We start from the raw sequence: 11,406 nt of genomic DNA on the forward strand, positions 1-11,406 counted from the left end.
TGCTGAACCATTAGAGACCATACATGTTCAGGTCCTAAATGGAACAGGGAAAAAGCAAGACAAGAGCAGGTCTGGAGTGTTTTTGCCATCAGCTACTCCAAGAGGGAGGAGAGCAGTGCTGGACAGAGACTATTACCTGTCCCTGAAGTGACCACAAACTGCTGGAGTCCCAGATACACTTCCAAGTTATCCTGCAGAACTGGAAACTAGAAAGAGACAAGAAATGATCATGATTTTGGGGCTCAGCAGACAGTCAACACCCAACTACTCAGAGCACAGTTTTCTTCTTTCTCCCTAGTGCCTTCAAGAAGACACCTGGAGGACAGGCAAGTTGCTAGGTCCTGGGCTGGTCCTGCACACCACAGCTTCCCAGAGCTCAACAGACATCAGGAAAACAACAGAGATCACCACCCTGAAAACACTTCCCTGGGGTTGCTCTCCTTTTCCCCCCAAACAGCAGCCACCAGCCTACCAAGAGAGTGGTCTAAGTGATGGCACAGGATGCCACAGTATGAAGAGGAAGGTGGATGTGGACCTCCTGTGCCTGCAGCTCAGGACACATGCATTGCAGTCACCTCACCCAGCAGTGTCAGCTTCTCAAAATGCAGCTATCAAAATATTGTTCAACCAAAGAAGGTTGTTCAACCAAAGAACTTGGCCCACAAGCTGCAGCCAGGACAGCTGAAGCCTCACAAGGAAAACAGCCAAACACCACAGTGGTCATGCAGCCCTGGCTGGGCACAGGATGCAGCCCAACTCCAGTGCTCAGGACCAAAGCAAAGGTGCCTGAGCCTGGAGATACTTCAGCTGAGCACCAGCTTGCACCACCACGGGGGAGTATGTTTGTATATTCCCACCTGGAGCACTATGTCTAATTCTGGAGCCCCCAACACAGGAAGGTCATTCTTGGGAGAAAGTCTAGAGGAGGCCACCAAAAATGTTCAGAGGCTGGAGCAGCTCTGCTCTGGAGCCAGGCTGGGAGAGTTGGGGTGTTCAGCCTGAAGAAGAGAAGGCTCCAGGGAGAATTTAGAGCACCTTCCAGGGCCTGAAGGGGCTCCAGGAAAGCTGGGGAGGGACTTGGGACAAGGGCAGGGAGGGAGAGGACAAGGGGAAATGGATGAAAACTGGCAGAGGGGAGATTGAGGTTGGACATGAGGAGGGAATTCTTTGGTGTGAGGGTGGTGAGAGCCTGGCCCAGGTTGCCCAGGGAAGCTGTGGCTGCCCCATCCCTGGCAGTGTTGAAGGGCAGGTTGGATGGGGCTTGGAGCAGCCTGGGCTGGTGGGAGGTGTCCCTGCCCATGCAGGGGGTTGGAACTGAATGATCCATAAGGTCCCTTCCAACCTAAACCAGTCTGGGATTCTGTGGTGATTCTATGGAACTGAGACCAGAAAGCCACCCACAGCACCTGGCCAGCCAAGGTACTTCAGTGGTATCTCTCAGGGGGTTATTTGCCTTATCCCTAAATGCACCTGAACACAAATAGGACAAAACTGCACACTGACCTTTTCCTTGCAGACCATCCCACCTGAAAGAACATTTTTCAACCCTTTTAGTCTGGCACAGTTCTACTTAATTACTACAGGCAAAGTCAGCCCACTGGAAGTGGTTGGTTTTTACCAAAGTTCCTTCATCCACTGACACAGAGAAATGCAGCTTTTCATTTGCCAGCACAGGACAGAGTCCCTGCAGCTGCTGTACACTGGTTTTGTTCTTTGCTCCTGCCAGACCAGGCACTTCATCCAGCAGCTCTGCAGGCTGCTGAGATAAGCACAGGAAACTGCTCAGGCATCTCCCACATCACCCAGTGCAGAAACCTGAAGGAGCACTGGGCTCCCAGCAAGCACTCACTGCCAAGTTTCTAAGAGGCTGTGCCTGAGTCACAGCTGAGAATCTCTATATCTGCAGGAGGAGAAGTATTTAAACCAACAGAAACTCTTCCTCATGTTAATGTGTTACTCCAAGGAAGCCACAAGCTCTTCACCCTGTGACCCATATTCTCAAACAGCTGCTCCACGTGTTGCCTCCTGCTGCCTCACACCATGTCACCACACTGCAAAGAACCTTCTGCTGTCCCATCAAGACTGTTTTGTTCACCACTTCAGAGTTGCTAGTCACAGGCTGCTAGTGCTTGGCTTTGCCAGAGTGCTCCTTAAATAAAAACATCAGTTAAGAAAAGAAGTTCATGTATCCTCTGCCCCTGCAGCAGCTCAGTTCTCCTTCCAGAAGTTCAGAGGTCCAGGTGAGCAATATCTACAGCAGAACCCATAGGCTTGCTTTGAGATCCCTTGTCTCTCTTCTCACCCAGAGAAAAGGCACTAACCAGCCTGAATTTTGGGCTGCACTGGTTTACAGCCTCAAGATCCCCTGCTCAGAAGCCATGACAAACCCAGGCAACTCTGACACCACAGATTCTAGCAACAGCAGTGGCACTAGCTGGAGAGAAGCACTTACCTCTGTTTATCAGATGTAATTCCTGATTGTCCAAAGCACTCTTTGCAGCATCTGCATCTAGCCTTTCATTTACACAAAGATTTCACTCTCCTTAAAACCCTAATGACACTCTCATCTGTCCAATCTGCAGCTCCTAATAAAAAGGCCAAGATAAACAGCAGCAAAGGGTTGCTGCCAAATATTTACTTTGAAAGTTGGAACTTCTAAAGAGCTTCGTGTCCAGCAAGGAGGACTCAGCTGCTCACTGAAGTACTCTCTTTAAAACACACCAAGAAATCTGACAAAGCCAAAACCACCCCAAGCTTTTCCTTTCCATTTCTGCTCTCCTCCTTACCAAGTTTTGCCACCCGAACCCCAAATCTCCCCACTTGTTTGGCACTGTGGCCCCTATCAAACAGCTTGTAACAAACTCCAGCAGCTGGTGCTGATTTCACAGCATGCTTTTTGGTCTGGATAACTACTTACTAGGGTGGAGAAGGCATGAGTTGGCAAGAGCTCCATGACTTTTGCAACCACTTCCAAGCTCTGGCGCAAGTACCGCTGCCACTCGGTCTGCTGCTGTGGGAAGAAACACCAGGGTAAGCACAGCACTTCCAGAGGGCTGGAAAACAGATGGTTTTGATGGACCAGTACATTTTAATTGGTTCTTTGGACTAGCCAACTCCTTTCCAGAGCCTGGCTTTTGCAGACACATGGATACTGAAGAGATCTTACTGCTCTTACGATCCCCACGTGCTGCCAGCAGTGGATGGAGAATCATTTTGCCCCCACCTGCTTGGGGTCTGCAGGCAGGTTTCCCTGGAGTGACAACCCACATGCCCTTCACTCCTAAAAAGCAGTTTCTGCTCAGAGGACCAGCATCCATCTTGCAGAACAACCTGCCTTCCAGTGCTCTGTCCCCCATCCATTTTGGCCACCCACATTTATCACTATTGAGATGATGTTTCCCAGGACCCACTTAAGAGGAAATTAATCTTAGAAGCACCAACAATATATCCAACTTAAACCTTTTGTTTCAGAGATATTTCAGCATTTAAATTCCAAAGCAACCAGGCATGGACACCAAATGCCTCTGATAATCAGAACTTGAGTAGTTTTTTCCCCATAAGAACCAGGTTAAAAACAGAGGTTGCATCCTTTCAGTGTGACTAAATACACTTGTGATGGAAGTATTTCATGCTGCTTGAAACCTCCAACTCGACATGGAATGGAGAAGAAGCTTGTACTCCACAAAGTAAAGACATTCTAGGTGTTACCAGTGCAAGACTTAACATTTGGACCTGTAGCTGGTCCTTGTTCAACCCTGCTCCTTACATCATCATCCAGTGTCTCGTCGTCCAGCTCCTCCAGCTGTGCCTGGTTATAGCGGAACTGGATTCGGTTCAACACCTCTGTTAGCAGCAGAACCAGAGCATCTTCGTACCTGGGATCAGGGAGGACACAGCAAGAGTCTCATTGAACAATTTTGCAGAGATTGCTGCACTCACAGCCCTCCCAGGGACATGGAAGGCAGAGGAAAGTTTGTAGTGAGGCACTGTGAAGAGCCTGCGGCACAGCTCTGTGAGGGAACATCAAGGAGACCCTGGGGTTAAGGTATCATGTCATTTCATGTCACAAACTACCTGCAAGGGAAGAGCCCTGGTTCCCTTGCAGGGAGGGGACATGGAGGAATGGATCAAAACTGGAAGAGGGAGATTGAGGTCAGACATAAGGAGGAAATTCTTTGGTGTGAGGGTGGTGAAAGCCTGGCCCAGGTTGCCCAGGGAAGCTGTGGCTGCCCCATCCCTGGCAGTGTTGAAGGGCAGGTTGGATGGGGCTTGGAGCAACCTGGGCTGGTGGGAGGTGTCCCTGCCCATGCAGGGGGGTTGGATCTAGATGATCTTTAAGGTCCCTCCCAACCCAAACCAGTCTGGGATATCTTATATCCCACTCCCTCTGAAAGGGACAGGGAGACCTATTAGCAACAGGAGCCCAAGAGCTCCCAACAGGAAAGGCTGGAGGGGTTTACCAGGAATAACAGCAGATGTACAGGCAATAACAGCCTCTTGTTGCTCAACTGCTCCTCAGCAGCCTGCCTGGTGCTCTGCTTTTTGGGCAATGAATGAGGAACAGATGAAACAGGGCAGAATTCTTGCTGCCTGCCTTCCGAGGAGACCTCCCCTGAGGTTGTTTGCTCTCCTGCTCTCTTTCCATGCATTGCTGGTCAACTAATTCAATCCTTTGTCCTCTGAAACAAAGGCAGCACTTTTCCCACCTGCACTGTAACACTAAAGGCATGTCACTGCAAGGGCTTGGCACCTCTCAGGAGCTGTGCAGAGCACAGAGGATCCTCCTTCTCACTGATCACCTACAAATTGTGGCAAGTTGCAAAATCAGCAGAGAGCCATCCCAGCATGCAACCATTCCTGGTGACCAAGCCAGGGGATTGAGGGGGTTTGGTTTGATTGGTTGTTTTAAAAACATCCCCAAAACAGCTGAGGCCCAGTGCAAGAGTCATGGCTCTTTTCTAGGTGAAATCTAGATTGAATTAGTCATTAGCACACACTGACAGAGACAAGAGAGCATGATGCAACCCAAGGGTCAGGCCTTGCCAGCTGGAAGCTCTCCAAGCAAAGAGGCTGAATGACCACCTTTCCCATAACTATGTGACCTAACTCTGGATTTGGCAATTTATCCAGTAGTAAAAGATGTCACGTGGACAAAGTGCAAAGTTGAGAAGCCACAGAACAGGAAACCTCATCTGTGCTCCTGTGGTGTAACCACTCCCAGGCTGTCACACTGAGAGCAGGCAGGAAGCTGCACCTCCAGAAGTTGTCACCAAGGACAGGTAGTTCTGATTAAATAGTATCTTAAGCTTCAACCCCTTGTGTTTTTTTATAGTCTGAGCTATTTCTAGAGCAACAGCTACTGTTTGTTTCTGTGTGTTGAAGCTCACACACCTCTCAGGCAGAAGAGGAGGAGCAGGAGGTCCAGGCAGAGCTCAGCATCATTAAGCAGAGAGCAGCCAGTTAGGGGCAAATTCTAACAAAGTTTCAAAGCAAATACCTGCTTCTTGAGAAATTGCAAAGCCTGCAGTTCCCATGGGGGTGGGAAGGAGCTATCTGGTGTAAGGTAGTTCCACTTTTGTCCTTTGTGGTTAGGGTGCCAGGCTGCCTTTTCAGAAACCCAACCACTTACACTCAGTGTGCTCAAGGGAAAGGAGTTTCCTTCTGCACTGAGAGGAACGTGAGGTGGCACAAGCCATGGTTTAAGCCTCCAAAACCTGAACAAGGTTGTACTTTCACCCCATTTTTAACAATGGTAGCAAAGGGACTTGGATCAAAAGAGAGCCACTCACTTCAGGAGACAGCAGCTAGGAAGGAAGAGCTGCCAAGCACTAATCCACACATACAGCCAGAACTTCTCACTTCCAAGCAGTGTCTCATCACTGCCTCAGACACATCCTCCAATTCAACAGGAATTTTCAATTCCCAATGAAGTTTTTTTAAATTCCTAAGTCATTACTTAGTTGTAGATGTATGAACACTCACTAGGCAGCTTCCTCTGTGGTCTCCCCCTCTAAGATATGTTAAAATGTGCTCTAAATGTTGCTAAAATCATGTTATACTTCTATTTTAGAGCTTTCTTCCTCTGGTGGCTTCACACACAACATATGTGAGAGTTTTTCTCCCCTAACTTGCTCAGCTTGAGTACTCTGCTCACCCTCTGCTCACCTGTTGAGTACTGCTTCTTTGTCTGCCAGGCGACTTTTAATTTTGCTAGTCAGATAGTCCAAGAAGAGTGTCCAGATGTCCAAGCAAGAAAAGTAACCTTCATGGGTAGGCTGAAATACACCAAAATTCACCATGAGTATCATGAGCTCTAGCAAGATTGATCTCACACAATGGAAATACGAGTGAGGATAGAGTCATGGAATAATTTGGGTGGGAAGGGACCTTAAAGATCATCCAGATCCAACCCCCTGCATGGGCAGGGACACCTCCCACCAGCCCAGGTTGCTCCAAGCCCCATCCAACCTGCCCTTCAACACTGCCAGGGATGGGGCAGCCACAGCTTCCCTGGGCAACCTGGGCCAGGCTCTCACCACCCTCACACCAAAGAATTCCCTCCTCATGTCCAACCTCAATCTCCCTTCTGCCAGTTTTAATCCATCCCCCTTGTCCTCTCCCTCCCTGCCCTTGTCCCAAGTCCCTCCCCAGCTTTCCTGGAGCCCCTTCAGGCCCTGGAAGGTGCTCTAAGGTCTCCCTGGAGCCTTCTCTTCTCCAGGCTGAACACCCCAGCTCTCCCAGCCTGGCTCCAGAGCAGAGCTGCTCCAGCCCTTGGATCGTCTCTGTGGCCTCCTCTGGACTTGCTCCAACTTCAATCCATGAGAAGAACTTATTGCTTTATTGAAAAAATTTCTAGGAGGTCACTGGAGAGATATAAAGCTGTTAAAAAATTAGTAACAGCTTTAGCACAAGGGTGGGAACCTGGGAATTCCAAGGCTGGTCTCAGCATTAACCCATCCCATGGTTTGCTGCATTAGCTTCTGGCATTTTATACATCTGCTTCATTGTCATTACTCACATGTGGGGGTAAAAATGGGGCCAAGCTGCATGGTGAGAGTTCCCACAGCAAGGTAACACACACCACAAGCCATGGGGGGATTTTTTTAATACTAAAAGTTACAAGCAAATCCTCAGATACAGTAAAAGCAGCAGATTGAGGAGAAAAGCCTCCTCAAATCAAAACAAGCCAGAGAGATTTTTCCAGACCACCTTGTCCATTCCAGGGACAAGCAAAAACCAAGCAAAGCAGAAGTTAAATACTAGACAAGTTGTTCTTGCAAGGTAACTATATGTGACCTCTGTCTCCAACTAAATCCAAGAGCACATGAAGCTATTCCCAACTCCCCAGAACTACTGGGGACAATTCCTACCAGGAGAGGCTGAGGGAACTGAGATTATCTAGTTTGGGGAAGGCTGAGGGAAGACCTTACTGCTCTCTACAACTGCCTGAAAGGAGGCTGCAGTGAGGTGGGGGTCAGTCTCTTCTCCCACATTACTGGTGATAGAACCAGAGGAAATGGCCTCAAATTGCAGTAGGGGAGGTTCAGATTGGTTTTTAGGAACAATAGCTTTACTGAAAGAGTGGTCAGGCACTGGAACAGGCTGCTCAGGGAAGTCACCATCCCTGCAGGTGTCCAAAAATGTGTGGATGTAGCACTTTAGGACATGGTTTAGTTGGGTTGATGGTGGGACTTGATGATCTCAGAGGGCTTTTCCAACCTTAATGATACGATGATGGGCTTCACTGGGGAAAACAGGCTAGCTGAGCTGTGGAAGGCAACAGAACAGAGACCAGACCAGGGGAAAAAAAGGACCTTGAAGGGCTGTACCTGATGGAAAGTGTATTTGAACAACAGTGCCAGGAATTCAACCACAGGGAACTGGGAGTAGGACTCGATCCTCCGCAGATGGACACTCACAAAGAGACGGAGAAAATCCGTGAACTTCTCAATGTAGCTGCAAGGGAAAGGAGAAAACTCATCTGAGACAACACCCAGGAGGCTGCCAGGGGAAGCAACTGCAGAGAAACAGTGATCAAATTCACTCAAAATCCTTTCATTGAAAAGAAAGTTAGAATGAGCATCCAGTAGAGCAATGAAAAGATAAAGCCCTGCAACAATTACCTACAGGATGGGCAACCCTTGATTCCATTAACACCTGAAACAGCAGAAAAGACAGTCTAGTCAAAAGCAACTTTAATATTTGGATAAATATAACTAAGTTCAACCAGACCTGTAAATAAGCACAGCCCCCTCCCCCCCCCCCAAACTCTAGAGAAATAATTTAATAGCATCTCACTGATGTAGAAGGGATTAGTGAAACCTGTGCCACTGAAGAACTGAGCTGGAAGCAAGAAGTTAATGCAGGAGTTAGCAAAACATGTGTTAAATTTACAGGAGGCAGTGGGAGAGCCATGGAGTTGAGAGTTAGAAAGGATGGTTTCTCCTGCAGTGCAAAAGCAACTACCCAAAAGTTGCCAAACTGAGCCCAGGCTTTTGTGGCTGAGTTAGATGATAAAGACAAATCTTCCCCCCCCTCAGTGCTTGGGGCTGTACAAAGGGAAGGTCCAAACAAAAAGCCTGTTACCAAAACTTCAAGGGGCCCAGCAAGAGCACAACCTTGGTGGAAGCACTGAGGGTTCTTGAGTCCACAGTGGGGAAAGATTAGAGAGATCCCGGTGAGCTCATGAGAACATGCCCTGAACAACATCAACTTCAGGCAAGGTTAGGAATCATCTTTGTATGCAGAGAGAAGAAACACTCCAGCAGGACAGAGGATTGAGCATCACACACAAGGAGCAAGAGCTCCAGCAACCCCACAGCAGGGTTGTGTGTGGAAAAGCCCATCCTTCTCACATGGAAAAAGCTTCAACATGCAAGTTTTTAGTTTAAAAACTTGGCCAAGTTTCAGACAGACATGAACAGGTTTTGCTGCACTGCCCTGCTCTTCTCTTCTACAAACCTTTTTTTGGAAAGAGGGAATCCCACTCAAGCCCAGAAGCTTTGCCAGCTCCCAAAAAGCTGCAGCACTGAGGATTATTTTAAGCCTCCAATGCCACACAGTACTTTGAATCACCAAAAAGACTAATTTTCCATCATATCTGGCACTGTCTACTTGATGAGAGGCCACCAAACATACCTGAGAATGGATCAAACACTTCAAAAGTAAAGACAGCAAAAAACCCAGAGTCCAGACCCAAACACCTCCTTCATTCTTCTCATTTTCTAAAAAGGCTCTGACCTGAGACCACTGAAATTCTTAATTGGCCCTGAGCTCTGACAGCCTCAAAGCCCCTTCTGCAACCACCATTCCATTGCTTGGATCCTTACTAGTCCTTTGCAATATTTTGGGATCCTCAAAGCCAACCACAAGTTTACTCTTCTTCTGGACCAGTTTGGCTGTACCAACTGCTCATTTTGTAACAGAAGAAAAATAACCAGCACCCCAAGAGGAAGGGAAGCAACAGGGCCTGGGCAAGGAGGTTCTGAAGACAACAATCCACTGGAGGTAGCTGCTTCAGAGCCAGTTGTGGTCAGGAATTTGTTAGTTCAAGAGTTCAAGCCTAACTAACACCATTAGTTTTGGACAGAAGAGTAGAGCTATGCTCTTAAGTGACAAAAGGAAGATCCTGAGATCCTTTCCCACAGAGAGGACAGTCAGCTCAGAGAAAGCTCCACTCCTCCAGAAACCAGCTACATGATTCCAGGCTCCAGGACATCTGAGTTCTACCCTTATTTCAGACCTTAGCAGTGAATAAAGAAAGAGTCTCACAATTACAGACCCCAACAACCTCTATGGATAACAGGTCTAAGGAGCAGAACACAGGACATGGCAACAGCATCCCTGGGAAGGCCCTTCCACAGCCTGGCCAGGGAAAGCTGCCTGCTGATGTGTTCCATAAAAGAAAGGACAAAGATCAACCAGGGATTGTGGGTTTTCCATTCCTGAAATCCAGAGTGTAACAATTCCTCACTCTCTGGGCACAGATCTTGTGTGCAAAGGTAGCAGATTTCTACAAGTCTCATTTCTAGGAAGCAGGTGATGCTGAAGGCAGAGCAAGTTAGTAAAAAAACATTAGCAAGTAGAATTCACTGTTAAACAATTAATCTAGATTTACCATCCTAGAGCTGTATCTGCCTCTAAAGTTATGGATTTCACAGAAGAAACATGCAAGTTCTCTTCAGGGGATATAAAAAAACAAACATAAAAACCCCAAAGCTCAAAAGCTCTGTTGCTTCATCTGGGAATAGAAACATTATCCAGCAATCCCAGAAATTTATTCCCAGCACCAGGTGCCCATTGCAGGATCCTGAGCACATTGCAACTTATTTGGCTGGGTCTGCCCACCTTCACCTGGCAGCAGCTCTGCAAGGAGAGGCAGCATCAAGCCACCATCTGTGCCACCCTGGGGCTTCAACCACTCAACACAACAGCAGGACAAATCTCACTTTGTCTCCTCCAAGTGGGAATATCTGATAGGAAAGAGCTGAGCTGTTCTAAACAACAAGAATGGTAGTAACTCTCTGGAAAATGACAATCTCAGCCTCCCAGGATGCTGCCTCCAGTCACACATGCCAGACAGCCCCGTGGTGGAGCCATTCACTGCTGCTGTGCATGGAGCTCCCCAAGCTGTCTTTTGGTGGTGTTTAAAAATAAAAACCCCATCAAATAAAAAAACAATCAGAAATCATCACATCTCAATGAAGGGTAGGAAACTACTTCTATTTTCTGTCAAGTCATGACTTGCAGAGCATCTACCCACTCTTTGGATGTTTGAGGAGAAGCAGAGAAGGCAGCTGTTGACCAGGAAAGGGAATACTGCAATGCCTTTACCTCACTGAGCCTCTTCTGTTTTCTGTTACAAGTGAATGAAGGGCAGGTTCAGCTCTTGTGCCACCTCAGACCTGCAGTCAAACAGCAACGAACGGGGGAAAGGGGAGGAAGAGGACAGGAAAGAACACAAACCTGTGCCACCACGGTCCCTTAGCCAACTCAGCCCCTTACCAGAACCTTACCTGTGGGCACCTACCTTTCTGCCTGTCTCCCCCAGCACAGTACTCTGAAAAAAAGGCCATTAGACACACCATGCATGACTACAAAATAATCAAGACAGTCCTTTAGAAAGCAAGGGAAAGCTCAGCTGCTTGACTGCTCTTACCTTTCATCCAGCTCCTCTAGCCGGCTCTTCACCGTGTGGGCGTTGTTCTCCTTGGTGATCTTCTGCAGGAGGTAGAAAGTCTGCTGGAACATCCGGAGCAAATATTCTTCAAACTCCATAGGCACACAGTTCTTAGACATCAGTTCATTGATGCAAGACATTGCCAGGACCCCCAGTCGGCCACGTTCCTGTCCCAAGAGGGAGTTGTGGCTGGGGGCGGGTGCCGCCGCCCACATTCGCAGCCGGGC

At 48.1% G+C, this 11,406-nt stretch overlaps 1 protein-coding gene across 1 annotated transcript in view; it reads right to left on the reverse strand.

Annotated features, from left to right (window-relative positions):
- The window catches only part of XPO6 (exportin 6), a gene marked incomplete at its 3' end in the record, with an annotated part of 36,510 nt that overhangs the window by 11,316 nt on the left and 13,788 nt on the right, over positions 1-11,406 (reverse strand). Inside the window, exons 7-12 of the mRNA XM_009993788.1 lie at positions 11,159-11,380; positions 7,830-7,956; positions 6,166-6,275; positions 3,767-3,875; positions 2,918-3,010; positions 137-206 (exon numbers count right to left, since the gene is read on the reverse strand). Coding sequence (XP_009992090.1) covers positions 137-206; positions 2,918-3,010; positions 3,767-3,875; positions 6,166-6,275; positions 7,830-7,956; positions 11,159-11,380 — 731 coding nt within the window. The remainder of the gene's footprint in view (positions 1-136; positions 207-2,917; positions 3,011-3,766; positions 3,876-6,165; positions 6,276-7,829; positions 7,957-11,158; positions 11,381-11,406) is intronic.

The sequence above is a fragment of the Chaetura pelagica genome, unplaced genomic scaffold (genome assembly GCF_000747805.2).
Source record: "Chaetura pelagica isolate M959 unplaced genomic scaffold, ChaPel_1.0 scaffold223, whole genome shotgun sequence".
NCBI lineage: Eukaryota > Metazoa > Chordata > Aves > Apodiformes > Apodidae > Chaetura > Chaetura pelagica.